The 23,337-nt window shown below is 35.8% G+C and overlaps 1 protein-coding gene across 1 annotated transcript in view; it reads left to right on the top strand.

Annotated features, from left to right (window-relative positions):
- Pola1 (DNA polymerase alpha 1, catalytic subunit) overlaps positions 1-23,337 on the top strand; it is a 312,053-nt gene that overhangs the window by 117,195 nt on the left and 171,521 nt on the right. Inside the window, exons 27-31 of the mRNA XM_031364848.1 lie at positions 10,656-10,688; positions 11,417-11,509; positions 13,541-13,746; positions 16,066-16,198; positions 21,844-21,975. Of these exons, the coding sequence (XP_031220708.1) occupies positions 10,656-10,688; positions 11,417-11,509; positions 13,541-13,746; positions 16,066-16,198; positions 21,844-21,975 (597 nt within the window). The remainder of the gene's footprint in view (positions 1-10,655; positions 10,689-11,416; positions 11,510-13,540; positions 13,747-16,065; positions 16,199-21,843; positions 21,976-23,337) is intronic.

Here is a 23,337-nt window from a genome sequence, read left to right as displayed (position 1 = left end):
CTCAAAAAGAGAGGCAGAGATAGAGTTTTGATTGTTGTTTGAGTTGCCTCTATAAGTTGTTTTTTCATCTTATGAAAAGGCACAGTGTTCTTCCTTTTTGACCTTGTTCAGTATTTCGATAACCACCTGTTAGGATTGTTCTCATTCAAGGTCGTTATGTGGTGCCTGACTGTCTGACTGGTAGCCTGTGTCAGATTTGCCAGTGGCCCCTCATTTATGTCACACCTGCCAATTTTGACAGAAAGAATTGGAGACACATAGCTGAAAGGGAAACGAAGGTACTGGAGGAATGGGGGATCAAGGCTCCTTGGAGCACCTGTTACTTTAGTATCATTGGTTGTGGTGCACTCCTTTGCTTAGTTTCCCTTTTCGCTGCTCTGCCTTTCCTGAGTTGTGCTATCCATCTCTCAAGTTATCTGTGGGATAATATTGCTCTGCTTATTCATGTATTGTATCTCTTTCAAACACCAAACATCCCCTCCCCTCTGCTGAGCATTTTTACTTCCACCTGCCTGCTTGGAATGTTTATTTAGATTTGTTATTGCTGTCATTGTGTATGTGTGGGGGCCGTGTAAAGGAAGGCATGTACACATGCCATGGTGGGTGTACATGTGGAATTAATAAGACAGCTTTCAGGAGTCAGTTCTCTCCTACTTTTATAATTGTTTCAGGATTAGAACTCAGGTCACTGGGCTTGCCCAGTGAGGTACATTTACCCTCTAAACCTCTTACCAGTTGTGCTCTTGGTTTAAATGTTCCCAAAGTACACCCTATTCAATTTCAAAATTACCCTTCTTGGATTCCTAGATGCAATTGTTAAGCCAGGAGCATAAACATTATACTTGCTTGACTCCATTGTCCTCTTGCCCAAAATAGAACCTATTGCCAAGTTATTTAGATTTCATGTCCTAAGTACATGGGATTTTTGTGTTCCTACTGACACTGTTTCTATGCTGCTCAGCCTATAGCATGCCACTTTGACCACTGTGTTCCTACTGTCCATGTTTGCTACATGTTTTATTGTCTTGGAGATCTTTAAGCTCTCAGTTTATGGTGCCAGTCTCTAAAGTACTTAGTACAGTTGTCTTTCATAGCTGGGGCTCTTCTCCATTCTCTTCCCACTTTCCCTGAGCATTCTAACTCTACCATATGCTTTATAGTCTTCCTATTGGAGGGCTAAAGCAGTTTTAAAATCTTTTAGAAGAATGCAATTTCTTTTTATCACCATTTTGTATCTTCTTCACACAGTCTCTCTTCATTCTCCTTTTCTCACATTCTTTGATTCATCTTCTACTTACATGCCATCTATTTCCAAGAACTTTTCTTTAACTTCTGCCCCAGGGGCTCTTATTATAGACATGCATGTGTATGAATGTATGTACACACATAAACATACCAAGTTAGGGGTTATTTGTCAATCATTCATCTTTGTACTCCTTACTAGCTAGTGCATGGGAAATTCAGTAAATTCTTTTTGGTACATCAATAAGTGAATTCTCTTGGGGGTTTCTAAGCAAAAAGTTAACACAGTGCTTTATATCATTTATATAAAATGTTTGTACCATGGCCAACTTGAAAGAGTAGAAATACCACTTTGAAAGTAAAGGCGAATTTTTTTGGCAGTGTATATAAGAATCTTACATAGACCTCAAATTACTGCTTCTAGATTATATTCTGTATCTTCTATCTTAGATGACTTCTCAAATTTTCTTTCACAGTTTTCCTGAAACTATAGAAGATAATGAGACAGGAGAAAAATGATTGATAAATGAGAACCTATGATTTGATTGGTTCTTAAATATTTTTATTCTAGAAGAATGCCTGAATAATAAATGTCTATAGTACATATTTCTCTGAATAGATGAGCACAATTACTTTTTCCTTAAACTAGATCATCTTTCTGAAAGATTTTTTTTCTCAAGTGGGCCCCTAAATTTAAAGCATAGCTATCTCATGAAATTGTTTTTAGGAACTTCTAATGAGATAGAGGGTTATAAGGGATAACCTTTGTTTAAAAAAAAAATACTATAAGAGGGCATGTTAAAAGATGGCCCCTGTACAACAAGATTTACTATATAATTTCAGTACCGAACAAAGGGTTACCCTTTGGTATTAGGTGAATAATTTTCCAAGCCAGTGGTAGATCAGTGGTAGAGCATTTTACTGACATTCATGAAGCCCTGGGTTCAATTTTCAAGACTAAAAAAAAATAAAAAAGGAAGAATTAAAGTTCCTTGTGCCACCTGCATGCGCACAGAGTGATGAAAGGCATCACGGTGACTGTCTTGTTGCACACTGATGCTGAAAAGGACATTCGATGAAATCAGAAATGGTGATGTCAAGGCATTGGTCACTTTCCAATTTCAGGTCTTCTAAACTACCAGCTATGTGCTCCTTCAGGATTGAGCTTCAGGCTATTTGCTTAGTAGTGACAACTGACAACCTGTTAGATCTGTCATTTGTTAGGGGTTTGGGGCTTAAAGTTTTCTAGTCAGATTTTCCCATGACCTCAGTTATAAAGAAAATGTTGCAGATTCTAGAAAATGCTAATACCCTTTTTAGCTGTAAGTATTATCTTGATTGCAGTGCTTCAGAATTGCCCAACTTCATTATCTGAGCATAGCCAGCCTGACGCCTCCTTCTCAAATAGACAATTATGATCAATTAAGCACTTTCAGGCCTTATAGAATACTTAATTTTATTAGTCAATTATTTGTGCTTTGAAAGAGTTAATGGTATCTACCCAGGCCATTATTAGAAATTAGAATGTCCCAAAATAGAAAGGCTATTTCCTTTGTGTGTGGCACTGCAGTGGAAAATGCCAAGCATAGTTTTTACTGAGTTAAAGGGTGAAGGAAGGCGGGGTGGGGGAGAAAGTTACATGTAAATCATTTAGCCATTAACCTAATGGGTGGGTTTATAAATCCTATTACTGTAAGCCCTTTTCATTTCCACTGAGGCCTGGTGTATGCTTGATCCCACTAATGTAAAATTCATTCCATCTAAGTGATTACTGAAGTAAGACATTTTGAGTCAATTTTAATCAGGTTGTGTGAAACTTGCTTGAGTGCTGATGTTCACTAAAGCATGGACATAGCTTGGCTGCATCTTAATTAGCCCCCTAGATGAAGCAATCAGGGAGTCCACTCTGAGCATTTGGACACGTACATGCTTTTTTTGTGAGGGGAATTGTACTATAGATAGGGGCTGAAAATGCCCAACTCAAAAGCTAGGGGCAAGACTCATTAAGCTGGAGTGTTTATAGTTTATGGACATTCTGTGACTCCTAAGGAGCCAGAAAATTCTGTTCTTGTGACTCATTTGGGCATATTCAAGAGTAGGTAGTTTGAAGCCAATTAAAGTTTCAAATTTGATGAAAAATAAAGACCTTTTTCCTAGAAAAATGTATACATTCAAATCTTTGCTAGGAATTATCAGGATTTTTTCACTGCCCTTAGGTTAATATCTTCTGCTTTAGTTTCAGTTTTACCTTCTTAGGTCTTTATTTTTTACAGGAAATTTAATATTTTAAAAAGATACAGCCCCATACTTGAGTTCTCCTGTTGGTGAGTAGATTAGTGTTCGACCAAATCGGTGTTTCGTATAACCAAGCTAACATACAAAATTAGCCATGGCAAAGTTTTAAGCACTGTGGGGAAACTACATGTGAAGAGCACAGAAGCAAAAATAGAACATGAGCCAATTTAATCTCTCTCCCCACTCCCACCCTCCCCTCACTTAGGTGGTAGAGGCAGGCAGAGAGCTCTTGAATTTTGAGGCTAACCTGGTCTGCAATGTGAGTTCCAGGCTAGCCAGAGCTACATGAGACCTGCCTTTTTTTTTTTTAAAGGAGTAAAAGAACTTGGCATGTTTAGAGACTGATGCACTAAGAAGAAGCGAAACATACTGTGTTTAATGAACCTAAAATATATGAAAAATTTCTGGTTGAAGGACAAGTGTGGGAAACATTAGAAGATAATTCCTCACTAGGCAGTGGTGGCACACGCCTTTAACCCCAGCACTTGAGAGGCAGAGGCAAGTGAATTTCTGAGTTTGAGGACAGCCTGGTCTACAGAGTGAGTTCCAGGACAGCCAGGGCTACACAGAGAAACCCTGCCTCAAAACAAAACAAAACAAACAAAAAGAAGATAAGTCCTCAAGTAGATCTTAAATCTTAGGATCAAGTGAGGAATCTTGGATTTCATGTCAAGGAAGAATGTTTTAGAATGAATATTGGGAAAGGGTTAAGATTGTTTTAGAAGGTACTGATGCTAGAGACTGACTGGAGAAAATCTAAGGAATAAGAAAAAATGTGAAGGAATTGCCACATTGCAAAGATATAGTCTAGTATTGGGGACATATTGGCTCATTGAACGTTGAGAGGAAGTTCTGCCTTTGTCTGCTAAACATCTTTAGTGTACATCATATAAAGTAGGCTCTCATGACAAAGAATTATCTGACCTAAAATATAAATGCTACTGAGGCTAAGAAACCATGACGTATTTGTTTGATGTTTATTGGCACTTGGTAGAAGTAGAAAGGATTACTCAACAGAAGGTATTGGTTTTTTGTTTGTTTGTTTGTTTGTTTGTTTTGTTTTTGGTTTTTCGAGATAGGGTTTCTCTGTGTAGCCAGGGCTGTCCTGGAACTCACTCTGTAGACCAGGCTGGTCTCAAACTCAGAGATCCACTTGCCTCTGCCTCCCAAGTGCTAGGATTAAAGGCCTGGGCCACCACTGCCAGGCGGTATTGGGTACTTTTAAGTACTGCAGATACAGTCAGCCATTCACTTATACAGTGGACGTAAAACTATATAGACCACTTGTGAGCACTAACAGTTTTAGTTATTTTACATTTAATAGTCTTTAAAGACAACCTAGAATATGGAAATACACACACCCACACACACGTTTGTATTTAGTGTATTTTTGTTGGGTATATTATTGTCTTTCCTAATACTAAAGAGATGTTTCAGAAATAAAACAACCCAATCAAGTGAAGAGATAGAAATTTATGCATGTTAAACTTGGAATTCTAGAGTTTTAGATTTTAAGGTAATCCCAACCTCCTTGCTTCATCAGTGCTGAGGATCCAGAGACCTAAGTAGTAAAAATGGCAATTTCAATCAGGGCTCAGGTTTTGACCTCTTGTATTTCTTTTCTTAGTATTAGTACGTTTTATTGTTACATAGCATTTTTTAAAAGCATATAGTTCTTTTTATTCCTACCAAGCTCAGAGAACTAGGTATTAAGAACACCCTAGTTTTAGAGAAAATAAAATTAATGTTAATAGGAGTAAACAAGCTATCATAAAAGCAGTGATTGTTAAAGACAGAAAACAGAATGCTTATTCAGTTCACACTAGCTATATTTTGAGCATTTTACACAGAAGACATAAAAATTGAGAATAAAAAAATGAAGAGAAAATGCAATCTAATAACATGCTTAAAATAAATGTTCATCAAGTAGGAGAACTATGTAGCCTTGGGTCTTGCTTGGAAATTGCTGAAATTTAGAGTAGGAAGCACTTAGATGATGATTTCGTTGCCAAGTATCATAATATTTATATTTCTTCTACTTTTTTCTTTCCTATCATTCAAAATCCTTCATTTTGCTACCCCCATTGTACTAATGTTTAATTTTATTAACAGTATTTCCAATTATTCCAGTTATTTCCAATTTTGTGTAATTACAAGCCATTGGGATTTCAACATTAATTCTCTTTATTCATTATTTGTTTGAAATTTGACCCTATATAATATTTCATTAGTGTGTAGGATTTCCATTATGTTTAACACAGATTATATATTGAAGTGGGTTTCTTGTTAGTGGTTATTATAGTAGACATAACCTTGGGAGTAGGACCTTGAAACTTTCTATCTGTCAAATGCTGATGTTTTCAATTATTTAGTGTTAATAAACACTATTAATCTATGACAACATTAAAAACATTTCATAACTTTTGAATGCTTTGTAACACAACAGTATTCTTTTGAAAGAAAATATGAATAAATACCTAGGTGTACTGCTGGGTGGGTTAGGAAAACCTATAAATATACATGTCAATGGTAGTCTTAGGTGTTGCTGCTGTTAGTTGTTAACCTCCTCGTGGAAAACTTGTGCTTTCCGCTTAGTAAATTGCATATTGTACGTGTATTCCAGGGGGGGAAAACATTTTTATTTTTAAAAAAAATTTATTTTAAGTTTCCTTTTTAGTTTTATCACCTTTCTCCTGCCTTAGAGGCTTAGATTTGGGTTAAAATACCTTTTGATATTATTTTAATTATTGCTTTCCCCACCCCCACCCCTTTCCTATTTCCCCCCTCCTCTTTCCCCTAACCACACTGTTCTGCAAAGCCTGTAATGATTGATATGATGGCAGTGCTGTCATTCTTTTTAACCAAAAAAAAAGTCATTTTTGTTCTAGTTATTTTAATAGAGTCCCATTAAAGATGTATTGCTGACTGAAATATCGGCATGAAGGGCTCTCACTGAGCTGAGCCCAGGAATTAAGAAGTCAGGAAATCGGCTGCTGCATTGCAAGAGAGCCTTGTGTGACACCGAATCTCCTGATTGGGGAGATCATTACTGCTATTATGACTCGACTTGCGTAGGAATTTTAAATTCCATCTGAATGTCAGTAATAACCCTCTTAGCAAATTATCCTGAATAAAATCACGAAGGCATTTTATATAATAGGTGTTGAATTACTGGATAGATTTGCTAATTAAATACTCTTTGTTCTGCTGCAGTTGACATTACAGGGTAAGATCTTGAACAATTATTCTCAACAGCTGTACTTTGTTAAGGGAAAAATTAACCACAAAGTTTATTTTTTTACACTTGAAGTTGGCAGATTTTTGAAATGTGCTTGAAAAAAATTCCATCATCCAATTGGTAATGAGTAGCTAAATATGCAGGTGTTGCTGTGAAATCAGATAGCTGTAGACTGCCTTATTAATGAATTTAGCAATCTTACAGCCCTGTTTGCTGGCCAGTGGTGCTTATAAAATGATTTTCTGTCAGAATGGCTAGCTTTAATATTAGGCTTGTCACTTTGAAGTGAATTTATGAACAGTCATCATGTATTCACTGTACCTTGTGTCCAGTAGATTTTTCTGGATACCAGTAGCTATTTTTAAAAATGTATTTCTTCAATTGAGAAAATACCTGTGACATATAAGTTTACGATTATTGGTTTCTAGAACATTCATATGGGTTAGTCTTTGTAATAAGGCTGTGGGAACACAAAAGAAAATGAATCCAAAGGTCCTGCTTTTAGGCCAAGACCTGAACTATAACCTCTGGGTCAGACACAATTCTAAATCTTGAGGTAAAGTGTCAACTTAGTTTTCCTCATTTGTCACATGGGTCTTGTGAAACTACTTACCCTAAAGGGTCATTCATCTGTCACCATCAAGTTGTTTATTAGTGGTCGTCATGTACTGGGCCCTCTACTAGATGCTAAGTTTTGTATTTACTGGGTATCCAATAGTAAAGCCATTCTCAGTGAGCAGTTGGAATTGAGGCCTGGGCCTAAGGCAGCCTTTGGATGTTATTGTTTATTAGTACTTGGGTAATCCGTAGGTTACCACAGTATCCATCATATAGAGCTGCTTAGTGGAGAATAACAGGCAGATAGTTGTCATACTGTTTCTAGTTTGTCTCATACAGCATCAGATAAACTGAAGGGTTGCAGACTGAGGACAACTTTGACTTGAGGACTTAGTCACTAGCTCCTGGTAGAAAGCACCCGGGGAGCATGGTAACAGGAAGTATATACAAAATTATTATTATAGGTTCTTTATTGAGTTTAGTGGGCTATATTTTTCAAAAATGATAAATCATAATGATTGACCCAGTAAGTTCACTTGGGGGAATTGAAATATGGTTTATGATGGCAATGATTTTTAACAACCTATGCTCATGAGTAGGACATTATTAGTCATTAGAATAAGTGGGTTGTTAAAATGAAAGTATTAGTTGACAAAAGCAGTTTGTACCATTGTCTTGACAGTAACACCAGTAACAACAACAAAACCCAAACCACTCAAAGGGTTATGCCACCAGAGAGGGAAGATAATTTTGCTAGCCTTCAGATCAGGCTTGGAAATAATTGAGTCTGTGGCAGATTGGAAAAGAGGTGAGTGGTGAAGGTTGCTAGGTCATGCGCAGGGATGACAGCATAGATTTGTTGCACATTATGAGAGAAGAGGAGCAAAAATTGGATACTGAGTATGTAGTAAAAAGTGACAAACTGATCATGGGTCACTTCATTTGCAGGTAACATATATCAGTTACCTAGGGAGCTTATGGAGTAGATCATGTGATGAGAGTAGCTAAGTCTTATAAGGAGGTGGAAATGAACCTTTGATAAGCAGTTCATCCTCTCTGTGATTAGCTTCACTTAGGCCAATCTCATTATTTCCCTTTCCCCCAAAAAATTGGTAGGCATTTTCTACATTGCATTGTCCCATAATTTAATTTTAGTGTTTATTAGAAAAACTAATTGAGATTACTGAGGGACCTGCCAGTCACTTGGCATACAGTTTGATTGCTTGTCATATCTGCAGGTGGGAACATGCCCTTGTGCCTCCAGAAGCTTGTGGTCTAATTGGGGAGGGTAACGTTCATTAATAGTATAAAGCATCATTTGGTTACTAGAGAAACAGAGCAAGAACAGATCAATGAGATTCTAGGCTAGGATAGTTACCTCAGGCTTTATGGAATATAATTTGGTTTAAGGTGAGATTTATAAATTGTAATCGTGGTCAGGGACTGGGCAGGAAATCTCTCTGTATGAGTGAAGGCAAATAAAGATGGACCTGTAGTATGGTAACTGTTCACAGACAGGCCAGTTTCCCTTGGCCCACTAAGGTTTAGTGAAGGAAATAACAGGCGGATAGGTAGAGCTTGGGTTTGGATGCAGTTGAAAAATTTCTGCTTCATCTTGGAGGCTTTGAAAACATTTTAGGAGATTAGTCCCGATTCATTCAAATTGGTAGGTACTAAGAAAAGTTACTTTACAGATGTCATTCAGCAATAATCACATAACCCTGGGAGTCAGGTGCTTTCTCAGCATGTTTGTTTGAACCTTCTGGCATGGTCCTTCATGATCACCATGATGTCTATTGTTGCTGGCCGTCAATCTGTAATGCTGGCTTTCTTCTAATTCTCTATCTTTTACATGGTAGTATCTCCAAAATGGAGTTACTATGGTTTTCTTGGACACACCCTAAGAATCATCTTTGGAAGTCTTTTTAAAAACTTGGGTCAGAGATACTCTGGGCCAGATATTAAATATAGGGAGATTTTGTTTTATTTAGTAAAGACAAAGTGACACTATGTAATAAATTTTAGAAAGCCAGTACTCTTGCATAGTCAGGGAGAGTTTTATACCAGGAACAAGCTCTGGAGACCGTTTTGATCGTCACTGCTTTAGTTATTTAAAAATCCTCAGGTAATTCCACTATATAGCTAGCCCACATAAAAACTACTGGCTTAGCTTAATCAGAATTCACCATGACCCCCAAGGCATGGAAGAAGACACGAAGAACTTTTGGACATAAGAGCAAAGTTTGGAAGTAGTAAAAACAAATAGTGGGCAATGGAGATGAGAAGTGATGGATAGATGTTATAATCTGCTCAAAGGCAAGTACTCTTGTCTGTATATTCTTTGTCTTACTGTGGAGGACAAAAAAGACTGAATAACTTTGGGATTTCAGTTAGCTGGCAAGATAGAAAAGAATGAATGAAGGCATCCTTCTGTCAGGCTCACTGGAAAAGAGTATAATTTAGATAGATGCATAAACAGTAAGTGATACTGGAGTGGCAATACTGTGGATCCAGAGTGCCTGGTTTTGTACCCTTGTTTTGCTGTGACTAGGAGAAAGAAATCCCTTTGTCATTTGGCAGCTAGCAAGTGGGGATATTAATAGTAGCTACCTCTTGTAGATGTTGGGGGTATCTTGCACATGATTTAATATTTCCTTACCTCTATCTCTGTTCTCAGTACATCATATTATTTCTTCAGAGTTTTTCACATACTAAATATGATGCTGCTGATAGGGTTTGAGGTAGCTTACATCTGCTTTTGTCTATGTGTACCTTGTTTTATGTTTTGTAGCCTGTAGCCATTTGGGCCTGGAAACAGACCCATTCATAATTATCTATATGTTTGTTTTCATTTACTGTTTATTGAAATTCACCATTTTGTTGGGCACTGGGCTTACTCTAGGCCATATAGTCATATTTAAAGAACTTAGTCTACAAAATAATTTTAACTAAAGTGGGATACTTTTAAGATTCTGAATATGGGTATGAATTGCTAGATTTTAAGTGCTATAGAGCTTTTTTTTAAATCATGTAATCCTATTAAGATATTAGTACTGAGAATAAGTGGCCTTTGCCATATTATCAAGGGATACCTTATTATACATGTTTATTAAATATACATAGAAATAAGATATTTATCAGCTTCCATGTCTATTAAACATCAGAATAGAGATTAAACTTAAATTATATTGGTGTTATTTGAGAGTGATTGGTGTGATAGATTCAAGGGTTTTAAAGATGCTTAGAAATTGGAAACCTCTTGTGCTGTATTTATGCCTTTTTAGTTTTGTAATATATTAATGCTGACCTTTGTTTTATTTAGATTTTGATGCATACGAAAGACATGGTACAGAAGGTAATGCTGAACATTTTCATTCTAAAACAACTCTTAAATATGCCGGGTGACATTTTTGTGTCAAGAAGTAGTATAACCAAAACATAGTGAAAATTGTTTTTTAGGATGCCTAGTTTACATTTATACACCCGCCTAATGGGGTACAGCCTTTGCTCTTGTATCAGCACTGATACGATCTAGCTCCTGCTTGAAGCCTGTATGTGTTTCAGGAAAATTAGTAATGGTGCTAATTAGAGTTTATTTCCATTCCTTTATACTTATGTGCTCGAATGTTGTTTGCTATTGTATTTCAGCACTATTTATAGTCTCCTAAATATTGTTGGTGAATTTAATAAATATTTATGCCCTAGAAGTTTTACATTCATATTTTATTGCTTCTTAAACTGCCAAGACCACTAAGCACATGCCACAATGGTTAAATAAAGACCCAGTTTCCTAGGCTTATTCTTATTTTTATCAAATTCTATATTCTGTTTGAATTGAAACTGCACACAGTTAATTTTCCCAGCATTTTTAGAAGAAAATTAGGAAGGTTTTCTTAATCTTTCACTACTTGGATTTCTAGTTTGTGAAGGGCTTAATTTTCAGTTGTGTACCCTGATAGTACAGGTAGTAAGTAACATGACCTGTCAAAAAAAATCAATGTCACCTATAGTGTCTAGTAGTAGAATTGTATATAATGAGCCATGTGTTTTGTTATTAATTTTTATACTTTTGGCTTTTATTAGATGAATCTTGAAGTTATTTATGGAGACACAGATTCAATTATGATAAATACCAATAGCACCAACTTGGAAGAAGTATTTAAGTTGGGAAACAAGGTGAGATAATTTAATGATTGCTTTTTTTTACCTGGGTTTGTGAACTCTGTGTTTAACACAGTAAATACAATAAGTTCATGTGTTGGTACATGTGTATACTTTTGAATCTAAGTCTGGTGTCATTAAATTTTTCATTCTCGTTAATTTTCCTTATACTCTGATTTGTTTTGAGGCAAAAATTCAAAGGCAATTGGTTTCCTTAAGACGTGGATAACATTTTTCCTGTAAAAAAAGTTTAAATATAGTCACATTAGAACTTATTACATTGTCATTCAGAAGGAAATATATATCCAGTAGTATTCAGGTGTATTTCATAGAGATTTGAATGAATATTTACTTATCTCCACATACATATATACTCACAAATACTTATTTAATTTAATAGGAATACTTAAAATATATTAGAAAATACAAAAGAATATTTAGAAGCAATCATTGGTAACAGATTCACACTTGGCAAGTATCTCTTGAGTACTTGATTTGTTAAGATTTTTGTCCTAGTATTCTAAAACTGGAAATATTTTAGGAATTACCATTTTTTTCCTTACTGGAAAGTGTGGAATTTGAACTATACTCTATACTTGAACAGAGCACCAACCTTTTGTACTTTTTATTGGCCTTGTAAAGCTTTTCAGTTTTCTCCAGAGATAATGATTTGTGCCTTGGCCTTGTCAGCAAAGGGCAAGAAGGTGTTTGTTTATTCAGTCAGCACATAGCTATTCAAGATGTCAATGTCATTTTTGGATATTATTTAGCAAAGTTCTATGTAATGTTTTTGCTCACATACTAGTTGGACTGTCTAGTTGTTAATCAATTCAGTAGTTTCAAGGCAAATATGCACCCCCACTGCCCGGCTTGTTCTGTTTCTTAATGTCTTTAAATTGTGCTCTAAATAATTCCATGTTATATAAGTTTAATAATAAATTGTCTTTAGACTCAAGAAAGAACTTCCCATAGTAATTTCCTGGAGTCAAAAGATCCAGTCCTACCCTTTATTTTGATAATATTATATGTAATATAAATTCTCGCTATATGGCTCTAGGTGTTTTTGAACTTTGTAAGAACCGCAATTTGAATTCAATACTGACTTCATCCTGCCTCAGCTTCCCAAGTTGTTCAGATCTTTATTTTATTTTTAATTGTTATATATTCACTATACATATATCTGAGTTTTATATAGACATTGTCATACATGTTCATAATGTACTTTTGGGCATGGTTCTCATAGCCTCCTACCCCTAAATGTGAGTGAGTGTCCCTTTTGTTCTCTTAAGTAGTTTTGTTTCTACTTTCTACAATCTACTTGTCATATGATTTTATATGTGTATGGATATATACATGTATAACCGAAAATCTACAAATGAGTGGAGACGTGCAATAATTGTTTTTCTGCGTCTCAACTGACTAGATGAATATGATAATTTATTGTTATATCTATTTTTATACATACATTATAATTTCATTCTTTATGTCTAGAAGAAAATTCCATTATGCATATGTATAATGAATGTTTTTCTCTGTCCCTCTGTTGATGGAAACCTAGGCTGATTTTTTTTTAACTAAGTTATTATTAATAGTGCTATAATAAACATTTATGAAGCAATCGCTCTGTGATATTCTGACATAGAGTCTTCACAGTAAATACTGGAAAGTGATGTTAAGATCTGATTTTGTTCTTTTTGTTTTGTTTTGTTTTGTTTTGTTTTTCAAGACAGGGTTTCTCTGTGACAGCCCTGGCTGTCCTGGAACTCACTATGTAGACCAGGCTGGCCTCAAACTCAGAAATCCACCTGCCTCTGCCTCCCATGTGCTGGGATTATAGGTGTGCGCTACTACTGCCTAGCTTGTTCTGTTTCTTAATGACTTTAAATTGTGAACTAAATAATTCCATGTTATATAACTTGAACAATAAATTTTAATTATGTGTGCTTTTAAGTTTTGTTGAAGAAAACTCTTGGAAATTCATAGCATGTTCATTTTTTCCCTGTTAGACATTTGAGAATCTGACAATAATATTTGAAATTTTTACAGGTAAAAAGTGAAGTGAATAAATTGTACAAACTGCTTGAAATAGACATTGATGGTGTTTTCAAGTCTTTGCTGTTGCTGAAGAAAAAGAAATATGCTGCTCTCGTTGTTGAACCAACATCAGATGGGAATTACATTACCAAGCAGGAGCTGAAAGGATTAGATATAGTTAGAAGAGACTGGTGTGATCTTGCCAAGGACACTGGAAAGTGAGTTTAACTTTTATTTATTTTTGTTGTTGGGCCTTCATTTTTTTTTTTCTTTAAAAAAAGTCCAAGTACGGGCAGGGTCTAGAGAGATGGCACAGCAGTTAAGAGCACTTACTTCTCTTCCAGAAGAACTGGGTTCAATTCCCACCACCTAAATGGCGGCTCATAACTGCCTGTAATTCCAAGATCTGACACCCCCACACAGACATGGATGTAGGCAAAACACCAACAGACATAAAGTAATAAAAAAATTGTCTTTTAAAAAACTCCAAGTGCTATGGAAAATGTCTGTGAGTCTACCAAGCATAAGGATACAACTTCCTTCTTTGTTGTTATTGTTATTATTGCATATTACAAATAAAATGTTACAGTTAGATTAAAAGTTAGAGAAAGCTAAATTTGCACGATAAGAGACACTAGCTGTAAGATAGCATCTCATGGTGAGAATAAATCTTTACACCTGAATCCTTAGAGAGCTGATTTTGTTGATAGTGGTTTTTTTTTTTAATTCCTCTTTTTGAAAGTGTTGTTTCCTGAACTCCTAGATCCTAATTATAAACACAATTTTTTTGATTTCCCTGTTCTGTAGTTTGAAATGTGTGATTAAATGTGGGCCATGTAGTTAGACTTTATCCCTCTATATCATTTGTATATAAATGATTCTTACTAATCTCAGATTAATTTGGGAGTAAGTTCTAAAATACTGTGTACTTCTGAAGCAACAAATGACCTACTACCCTTGCAACTTAAAGTAAAGATTATGATAAATAATTTGTGCTCACATTAAAATATGAAGTACCCATTTGAAAAAATTAATGCTTAGACATGTTATATGTAATCTTTCAAATATTCCTATATTGTAATTTAGCTCAGTTCTTAAAACAGAAGTTTTTCTTAATGGCTTGATTTAAAAGTTCTTTTATTTTTTTGGTAAATATCAACATTTTAAATTTACTTTCCAATATTCTTCCAGCTTTCAAGTTGAGAGATTGAATGAGTATTGTTTCCTCAAAACCCCTCTTGATTAGGCAAAGGTGCTCATCTGAGTATAGGCCATGCTTCATGTCTTAGGAAATGTGCTTTGGAATGTTTCATTGCTCCAAATATACTCAAAGACAAAACTACTCTGTGTAGGATGCCAGTTAGTGTTCTCCTCAGCTTTTTGTTTTCTAAGAAAAGATGCATTAATAATAGAAGTAAATTTCTCTGAGTTAGAAATTTATTAGTAATTAAAGCTATACAAATGTTTTTGTCAGTGTTCTTTTTCTGACAAATTATAAAGCAGCTGTCAAACTCCTGATCTGCGTTTTCTCAGAAATGAATAAAATGTTGGGTACTTTAGTTTTCTTGAGACTTTGTAGAATAATATGGAATTTTTGAGGGATAGCTTAAAAGTTAGAACATTGATGCTGAAAAAAGAAGAGTTTTGTATTTTGGAATGTTTATCCCCCTTTTAGTTTATTATTTTATGTGTATGAGTGTTTTGTCAGATGTGTGTCTATGTACTACTGTGTTAGTGCCTGGTACCCATAGATATCAGAAGAGGGCATTGAATCTCCAGGGACGAGACTTGTGAGCTGTCATGTGGATGCTGAGAATTAAACCCGAGTCCTCTGGAAGAACAAGTACTCTTAACCTTTGAGCCAATTTTCTAGCCTCTTAAATCTTTTTTATTTCTTTATGAAGCTTTATATAACTAAATAGTCATCCATCTTAGATGAAGATGCTATCTTGATACCAGAGAATCTTGTTGCTTTATGAATAAGGATAAAATTTATCTTCTAAAATATTAACTTATAGTTAGAATATAATTGCTTCTATATTTTATAGTCATAAAATCTGATGGCAAACATTTTTCTCTGTTGTATATAAAAAGCATTAGCTGCTACATAAATGAGTAGTCTGTATGTCAAAGGGCAGATCTGGAATTTATAGATTAGTAAAGGTTTAGAAGACTTAATATTTAAAAACAAAGCCTTGGAGACTGGGGAGATGGCTTAGTGCTTAAGAACACATGTTGCTCTTACAGAGGACCTGCGTTTGATTTCCAGCACCAACCATCCTTAAGTGTCATGGAACCCTATAGCTTCTTCTGACCTCTGCCTATGTCAGACAGATTTGATGTGCAGACATACATGTAGGCAAAACATTTGCTCATAAACAGAAAATAAGATGCAAATTGCCTTTTTAGACACTAACCTTCATATTAGCTCTTGGCATAAGCTCTTGTCCACATGCCAATCTAACGACATGATGTCTACATGATTTTCTTTGTTAATTACATGTGATATGAAAAATCATATTTTTTTCTTTATACAGCTTTGTCATTGGCCAAATCCTTTCTGATCAAAGCCGGGACACCATTGTGGAAAACATTCAGAAGAGGTTAATAGAAATTGGAGAAAATGTGCTAAATGGCAGTGTCCCAGTGAGCCAGTTTGAAATTAACAAGGTAAATGTAGCATTTATTGCTGAGCCCAGCTGCTGTCATGTGTTTTTCTCCTCCTTCAGATAGTTGAAGAACCACCTTATCCTTGCAATTTAAATAAATTCTACCTGGTGGTGAAAGCTGCTTAACAACTGTCTCACAGATTGAACATTAGCATAGCTCTTTCAGCCACAGATATTGCCATAGCTGCCACAGACGACCTGTCTTTCCCTTTTACTTACAGCTAGTATATGGAGTGAATTAGCTTATGTCTCAGGGCCTAGAGAATGTTCCCGTTTTCATAGCCCTTTAAAGTAATAGTTGTTTGGTGCATATTCATTCTTATAGTTTCATTCACAGTCCCTCTCCCCTATCCCTCCCCATCCCCCTTTCCCTCTGTTCTCTCCCTTCTGTCTCCTTGTCTTTCTCCTTTTGCTTCTGCTCCCAAATGTGTATGTGAATGTTACTTCACAGATGGTGATACCCCTAGTATCTGTAGACAAAAAGTTTTTGGGTACAGATTCAGTTAGAATTAAGGTAGTGGTAACCACTCTATACCGAAAGCACTTGTACATCTTAAAACAATATCACACTATGGGTATAGAGGTCTTTTCCAACCTATATCTATATTATCTGAAAAATCATATATGCAAGTCCAGGACTGATTCCTAGCACCCATAAACAAAGTTAGTCAACACATTAATCAACTATTTTGCTGACATGTTCACTTAATTTTTTCTTCATTAAATTTTATCGCAGATAACTTCATTGAACTTCTTTGTTCACTTGTTATTTTGCGCTCAGATCAATTATTTTTCTAAAAAGATTATGTGTGTATGTATATATGTATATATGTATATATGTATATATGTATGTATGTGAGTATACTGTCACTGTCTTCAGACACACCAGAAGAGGGCATCAGATCTTATTACAGATGGTTGTGAGCCACCATATGGTTGCTGGGATTTGAACTCAGGACCTCTGGAAGAGCAGTCAGTGCACTTAACCACTGAGCCATCTATCCAGCCCTAATTCCTTACTTGTACAATCCATGAAATAATAATAAAAAGAAAACTTTTGTATCAAAAGATACAACTACCTATCTGAATGGATCTAGGAAAATTATTTTGTGAAAAGGTGGTATCAGTTAATAATAACAAGATATGCATTTTCATCATAGTTTCTTTGTCATGGTGATGATTTTTTAAATAAAATATTACCACCACTAGTGGATATGAAACTTTTACAGTGAGTGTAATTTGTTTTTATTTGAATTTTGGAGAGTAGAAAATTGTAAGCATGTACTTAAAACTTACATTGATTCTTAGATCAATTTTCTATTTCTATACCTTGACCATCATGTGTTTAATTTTTAAAAAATGAAGATGTTTATATAATACCTGGGACTCTATGTGCCTTAATACTACCTCTTCACTAGAAATAATGCAGTGCATGCACATGGTGGCATCTATAGAGTGTTTTGCTAATAAGCATTTTTAGTTTCCAAAATTTTGCATGAATGAGTTGAATCGTTATTATTCTTTTTTAGTATTTAGTATTCTAAGTACAATATCTATGGCTGTTTTTGTCTATCTTTCCCCAAACATGGCTGTCCATGACATGAGGGTCCAGGGCCAGATAAATGTAAAAGAATCAGTCTAAGCCTTACTATATTATTCACAACACTACACATACATCTACAAGGATAATGTCTTCACACTCCTATTGGCTCATATTACAGCATGTAAAAAGAACATTAGTCAAGAATATAGTGGTGTCTCTGTGTCTACATTAATATTTTTTTATTTGGTTTCAAGACATGGTCTTACTATGTAGTTCTGGCTTGTCTGGAACTTTCTATGTAAACCAGATTTCTTTGCCTCTGCCTTCTCAATGCTGAGATTAAAAGTATGTACCACCAAGCCCAACAAAAGGGGCTGAACTCTGCACAGGCCAGGAATCAAGTTCAGTGGTTTACTTGTTTTTATTATTTAAATTTCCAAACAGACATAAGTAAAAGAATAGTATCATATCTCTAGGATCAGTTGCTCGGGTTCAATAATTATCTTATTGTGAGATTACTATTAGCAGTAAAGGTTAATACTTCATGTATAGTATGTTATTAAGGGCAGTGAATCTCATAGTTTACGCATTAAATGTCTGTGTCTGAGTGTATGTATATGTATCACTTGCATGAAAGAGTTCTAGGAGTTCAGAGTAGAAAGTCAGACCACAAAACTGGAGTTACTGGTGGTTGTCAGCTGTCATGTGAGCGCTTGGAACTGAAATTGGGTCTTCTGCAAGAACAATAGGCACTCTTTAATTACCAAGCCATCTCTCTAGACTGAGCTGTGCTCTTTTGTGTGAGCAGAACAGAAACTGACTTACTGGCTTTATATTCTCCATCTTATTTAGTGTAGTTGCTGATAACTAATTGTAATTTGATGAGCTCTAAAAGAATTTGCTTGTTTAATCATCCACTTAACAAATAGGGAATTCCTCTTACATGTGCAATAGTAGATTCTGAGGTACATCAAATGAGGAAAACCTAGTTCATATTTCAAATTCATTCATCATTCATTCATTTCCCCCCCATTCACTTTATGTACCACTCACTGCCTACTCCTGGTTATACCCTCTCACAATTCTTCGCTCATCCCCTCTCCTCTGGGTGGGTGTGGGCCTTCCTGTGTATTCCCCTATCAGGGGCACATCAACACTCTTTGAGGATTAGTGCACCCTCTCCCACTGAGGCCAGCCAGACAAGGCAGCCCAGGTAGAAGAACATATCCCACATATAGGCAGCAACTTTTTGGATAGCCTTCACTTCTATTGTTCAGAACCCACAGGAAGACCAAGCTGCACACCTGCCACATATGTGCAGGGAGGCCCAGGTTCTTTAGTTTGTGGTTCAGACAATGAGTGCCCAAAGGGTCCAGGTTAGTTGGCTTTGTTGGTCTTCCTGTGGAGTATCCCTTAGGGGCCTCCAATCCTCCCTCCTATTCTTCCATAAGAGTCCCCAGGCTCCATCCACTGTTTGGCTGTGGCAGTCTGCATCAGTCTGAGTCAGCTGCTGGGTAGAACTTCTGAGAGGAAAGCCATGCTAGACTCTTGATTACTTGAAGAGTGTTTTCTGGCCCACTGTCTTACATATTCTCCTCCTCTCCCTTCATCTTTCTCCCTCTCTCCCGATTCCCAACCCATCCTGAAGGTTTCTAAATCTAGCTTGTAAAATCTTTGAATATACTCTATTTCATAATTAGAAATGCTGTTCCATAATGTTCAGAACTTCTCAATATTGTAGTCAAGAATAGTCATTTGTTGAAAGTAATTATGTTCTTGAATAAAGCTGTTTTTTTTTTCAAGAAGTGTATGCAATATTGCTCATCCAAGTTATAGTCTGGGTTAAAAAAAATTGAAATGTATTAGGATAGCTTTCTAGGCACTTTGATATATTAAGTATACTTCTTGGAAAGTACATGTGAAGTCATGTTAGATGACCTACTTACTTTACTCCATCCAATCACTTCTCAAATTTCTTGATCTCAAGAGTTTTGTACACTTCAAGTTAGTTCAATCATTTAAGAGCTTTGTTCAGTTGGGATGTGCTGGTGTCCGTTTGCTAAAAACTAATAGATTCCTTGCTAAAATGGTTTTATTTGATCACATCTATTTTTACATAAATGTAACTATTTGTTTTAAAAAAGGAAAGTTACCTAGTGCAAAATGGTGTAGTTTCTTAATTTAAAAAATTTTTCATGAGTTTGAGTGTTTGGCCTGCATGTGTGTGTAAGTGGGTTGCATGCTTGTCTTGTGTCGATATAGGCTAGACAAGGCATCCAGTTTCTTGGGACTGGAGTTACAGGTGGATGTAAGCCTCCATACATTGCTGGGAAGTGACCCCAGGTGCTTGGCAAGAGCAGAAAGTGTTCTTAACCACTGAACAATCTCACTAGCGTCCCCCCCCCCCCCCCCCCCCCATTTTCCATTTTGCAAATCTCTTTACTGGCTATCTTGGTAAACACTATCAGAACTTTCTTGTCTACTCTCTATGTCTATTTTGTTGTGATTCATGGTTTCCCCAATATATAAAAATAAATTTCAGTTGTATAAAGATAATTAGAAAAAGTCAAAAGTATTTATTTTTTTCCTGATGGCTTAAAGACTCTTCTTTGATCTAGCATCAGAATTCTAGAGGTTGTATATTTTTTAAAGTTATTTGTGATGTGAAGTCCAAAACCATGTCAGTAATCTGTTTATAGTTTAAATTTTTACTTATTTTTGTTAGTATATATTCATTGTATAAAATAATGTGTTTGTTACATGTCATCTTTGTCCATGTTTACCATGTATTTTTATCTTATTTACTCCTGTATTGAACTTTGAGTGGATATTTTATCTGTGTATGACATTGTGGAATGATTATGCAGATATTAAAATGAGTGTATTTCAAGTTCACTGCCTAAAAGCTTGTTAAAATATTCCTACTTTATTAGAAATATCCAGTATTGGGAAGCTGTCAATTTCTCAGAAGTGGAAACATGTTTTCTAAATTTTGCATTGGGCTTGAAAGGTTGTATGATAATACCTATTGTCAGATTGATTATTTTCTTCTTCTTTCTAAGTAGTAGATTTTATTTAGTTTATGTTTTTTGTTTTTGAGAAACTGCTGGTTCACATGTCAAAATAACTAGTTTCCTTATCATTCTTTCAAGTAAAAGTTGCATTCTATTTAAATAGCAGTTAGTTTAGCCTGAACTCAAATAGTTGCACAATTTTCCTAGAGTAACCTTTATTCTTCAGATATGCTTTGTATATTCATTGTGTTTCACCATACAAAATAGTAGACTTGTTCTCAAGGCCAAAAGCTTTAGGAATTACTAACTTTGCTAGACAAGATGATGGGTCATGCTGTAATATCAGCATTCAGAAAGTTGAGGCAGGAGGATTGCCTTACGTTTGTAGGTAGCCTGAGCTTCATAGTGAGTTCTAAAGTCAACTTGTTCTACAGAGGGGAGACTGCCCCCCTCAAAGTTATTAGATTTTACTGCTTCATCAAGAATGTTCTCAAGTGAAAGTACCTTGCTATGGTGGTAGAAAGAATACAGTGACTATCAGTACAATTAGGTGCTTCTCTTGGGATTCATATTTTTAAGGCATCTACAGTTTTACCCAGCTTTCCTTCTGTATCATCAATACAAATACCAGTGTTAGGAAGCAACTTTCTCCTGACTGGTGCTGTTCCAGATCTTGTGTGCATTTTCTGTTACAAACTTATTGCTTAAATTGACATTCAGAGTAAATTCAGTGCTGTGTGGTACATAGTGTGTAGGGGGTAGGGTGTTATTTAGTCAGAGAAGCCTTGGAGAAACATCATTAAGTGAGAGAGAGTAGCTATTATTCTTCAGTCTAACTAATCAGATGAGAAAATTAAAAACATGAGGAGAACTCTAAGGCTACATAGAACACTGGAGCTAGAGTCTTGATTATTTTAAGTATTCAAATATGTGGCAAAGCCCATAAACATAATTTCTTTCTTAGGCTTGTGTGTGGTTATGACAATCACTAATTGATGGAGAGGGAAACCTTGAGGATGGACTGTTGGAAGATTCTGTGGCCTTGTTGCCTGCATACATTGTCACGGTTCCCCCTCTTTTGTCTTTTAGGCATTGACAAAGGATCCCCAGGATTACCCTGATAAAAAAAGCCTACCTCATGTACATGTTGCACTGTGGATAAATTCTCAAGGAGGCAGGAAGGTGAAAGCTGGCGATACGGTGTCCTATGTTATCTGTCAGGTAAAACTATTCTATTGTATAAGACTTGTGCTTCTCAAGAATCCTAGGCTGGGAAGGTAGGCAGCTCTATGGGAAGTGTTTGCATATATGAAGACCTTAGTTCAGATCTCCAGCCTTCACAAATAAAGACAGGTAGAGTAGCTTGTATTTGTAACTGTAGTACTGGACGGTGGGGGCATGTAGGTATTCCGAACTTGATGGCGTCCATTGAGTGACTCTGTTTTAAAAATATAAAGAAGAGTACTAGAAGACATGGGTCAGTAGTCAGGAGCACTGGCTAGTGCTCCAAAGGATCTGGATTTAATTCTAGCACCTATATTTTGGTATACAACTGTTTGTAACTCCAATCCCAGGAGATGTGACACTATTCTGGCCTGCTCAGTCACTAGATACATATGTGTTGCACAGACAGACATACAGATAAAACACATGGACACATAAAATACGAGGAGAATATAAGGTAGAGCGATTGAAAAGGTCACCTGATACCTACCTGTCCTCCACACACATGTGCACACATGAATGTATATACACATAAACCACTGGTCTTCGTATAGGAATCTTGGGTCAAATCTAGATTGCCACATTACCTTATTTAGTAGTAGTCTTTTAAAGAACTGGTCCCATATAGAGAAGGTTTAGTTTAGCTAGCTTTCAAGTTTAAAAAAAAAGAATTCTATAATGTTTCATTACAAGTTTCACAAAAAATTCAAAGTAGCATATAGCGGTCATTTGAAATTATTTTAATGAGACAGTTTTATAACAGTTACTACTATTTCAGTACTAAAATAATTTCTATGAAAATGTCATAGGTTGTGATTATAGCTTAGTGGTTGAATACTTAGATGTGTGATGCCTTGTGTTTGATCCCCAGCAATACAAAAAGAGAACAGAAAGTATATGTACTTAGTGATGTTATGTCTAGAACACTAGTCTGTAGTTATTATTTTTTTGTTTGTTTTTTGTTTTTTGTTTTGAGACAGGATTTCTCTGTGTAGCCCTGGCTGTCCTGGTACTCACTCTGTAGACCAAGCTGGCCTTGAACTCAGAAATCCGCCTGCCTCTGCCTCCCAAGTGCTGGGATTAAAGGCGTGCGCCACCACTGCCTGGTGGTAGTTGTTCTTAATTGTTTTTTTGTGACAGTTTTCATTATGATAAGTCAGTAGAACAGCAGAATAAGTGGTTTGTCTTCCTAACTTATCAAACAAATTACTTGAAAAGATGTATAGCTACATGGAAAATGTTGGAAGGCCTGAAGATATACTTTATGGAAAAAAACAGAAATGATCCGACTAGTTTGTCCTTTCTCCTCACCTATCTCACTTCCCCATCTATACAGGCTCTCTCCTTCATGCTTCCCTT

The sequence above is a fragment of the Mastomys coucha genome, chromosome X, assembly GCF_008632895.1.
Source record: "Mastomys coucha isolate ucsf_1 chromosome X, UCSF_Mcou_1, whole genome shotgun sequence".
NCBI classification, from domain to species: Eukaryota; Metazoa; Chordata; class Mammalia; order Rodentia; family Muridae; genus Mastomys; species Mastomys coucha.
The sequence above is the reverse complement of the archived record's forward strand: the minus strand, read 5'-3'. Positions and strand labels throughout refer to the sequence as shown.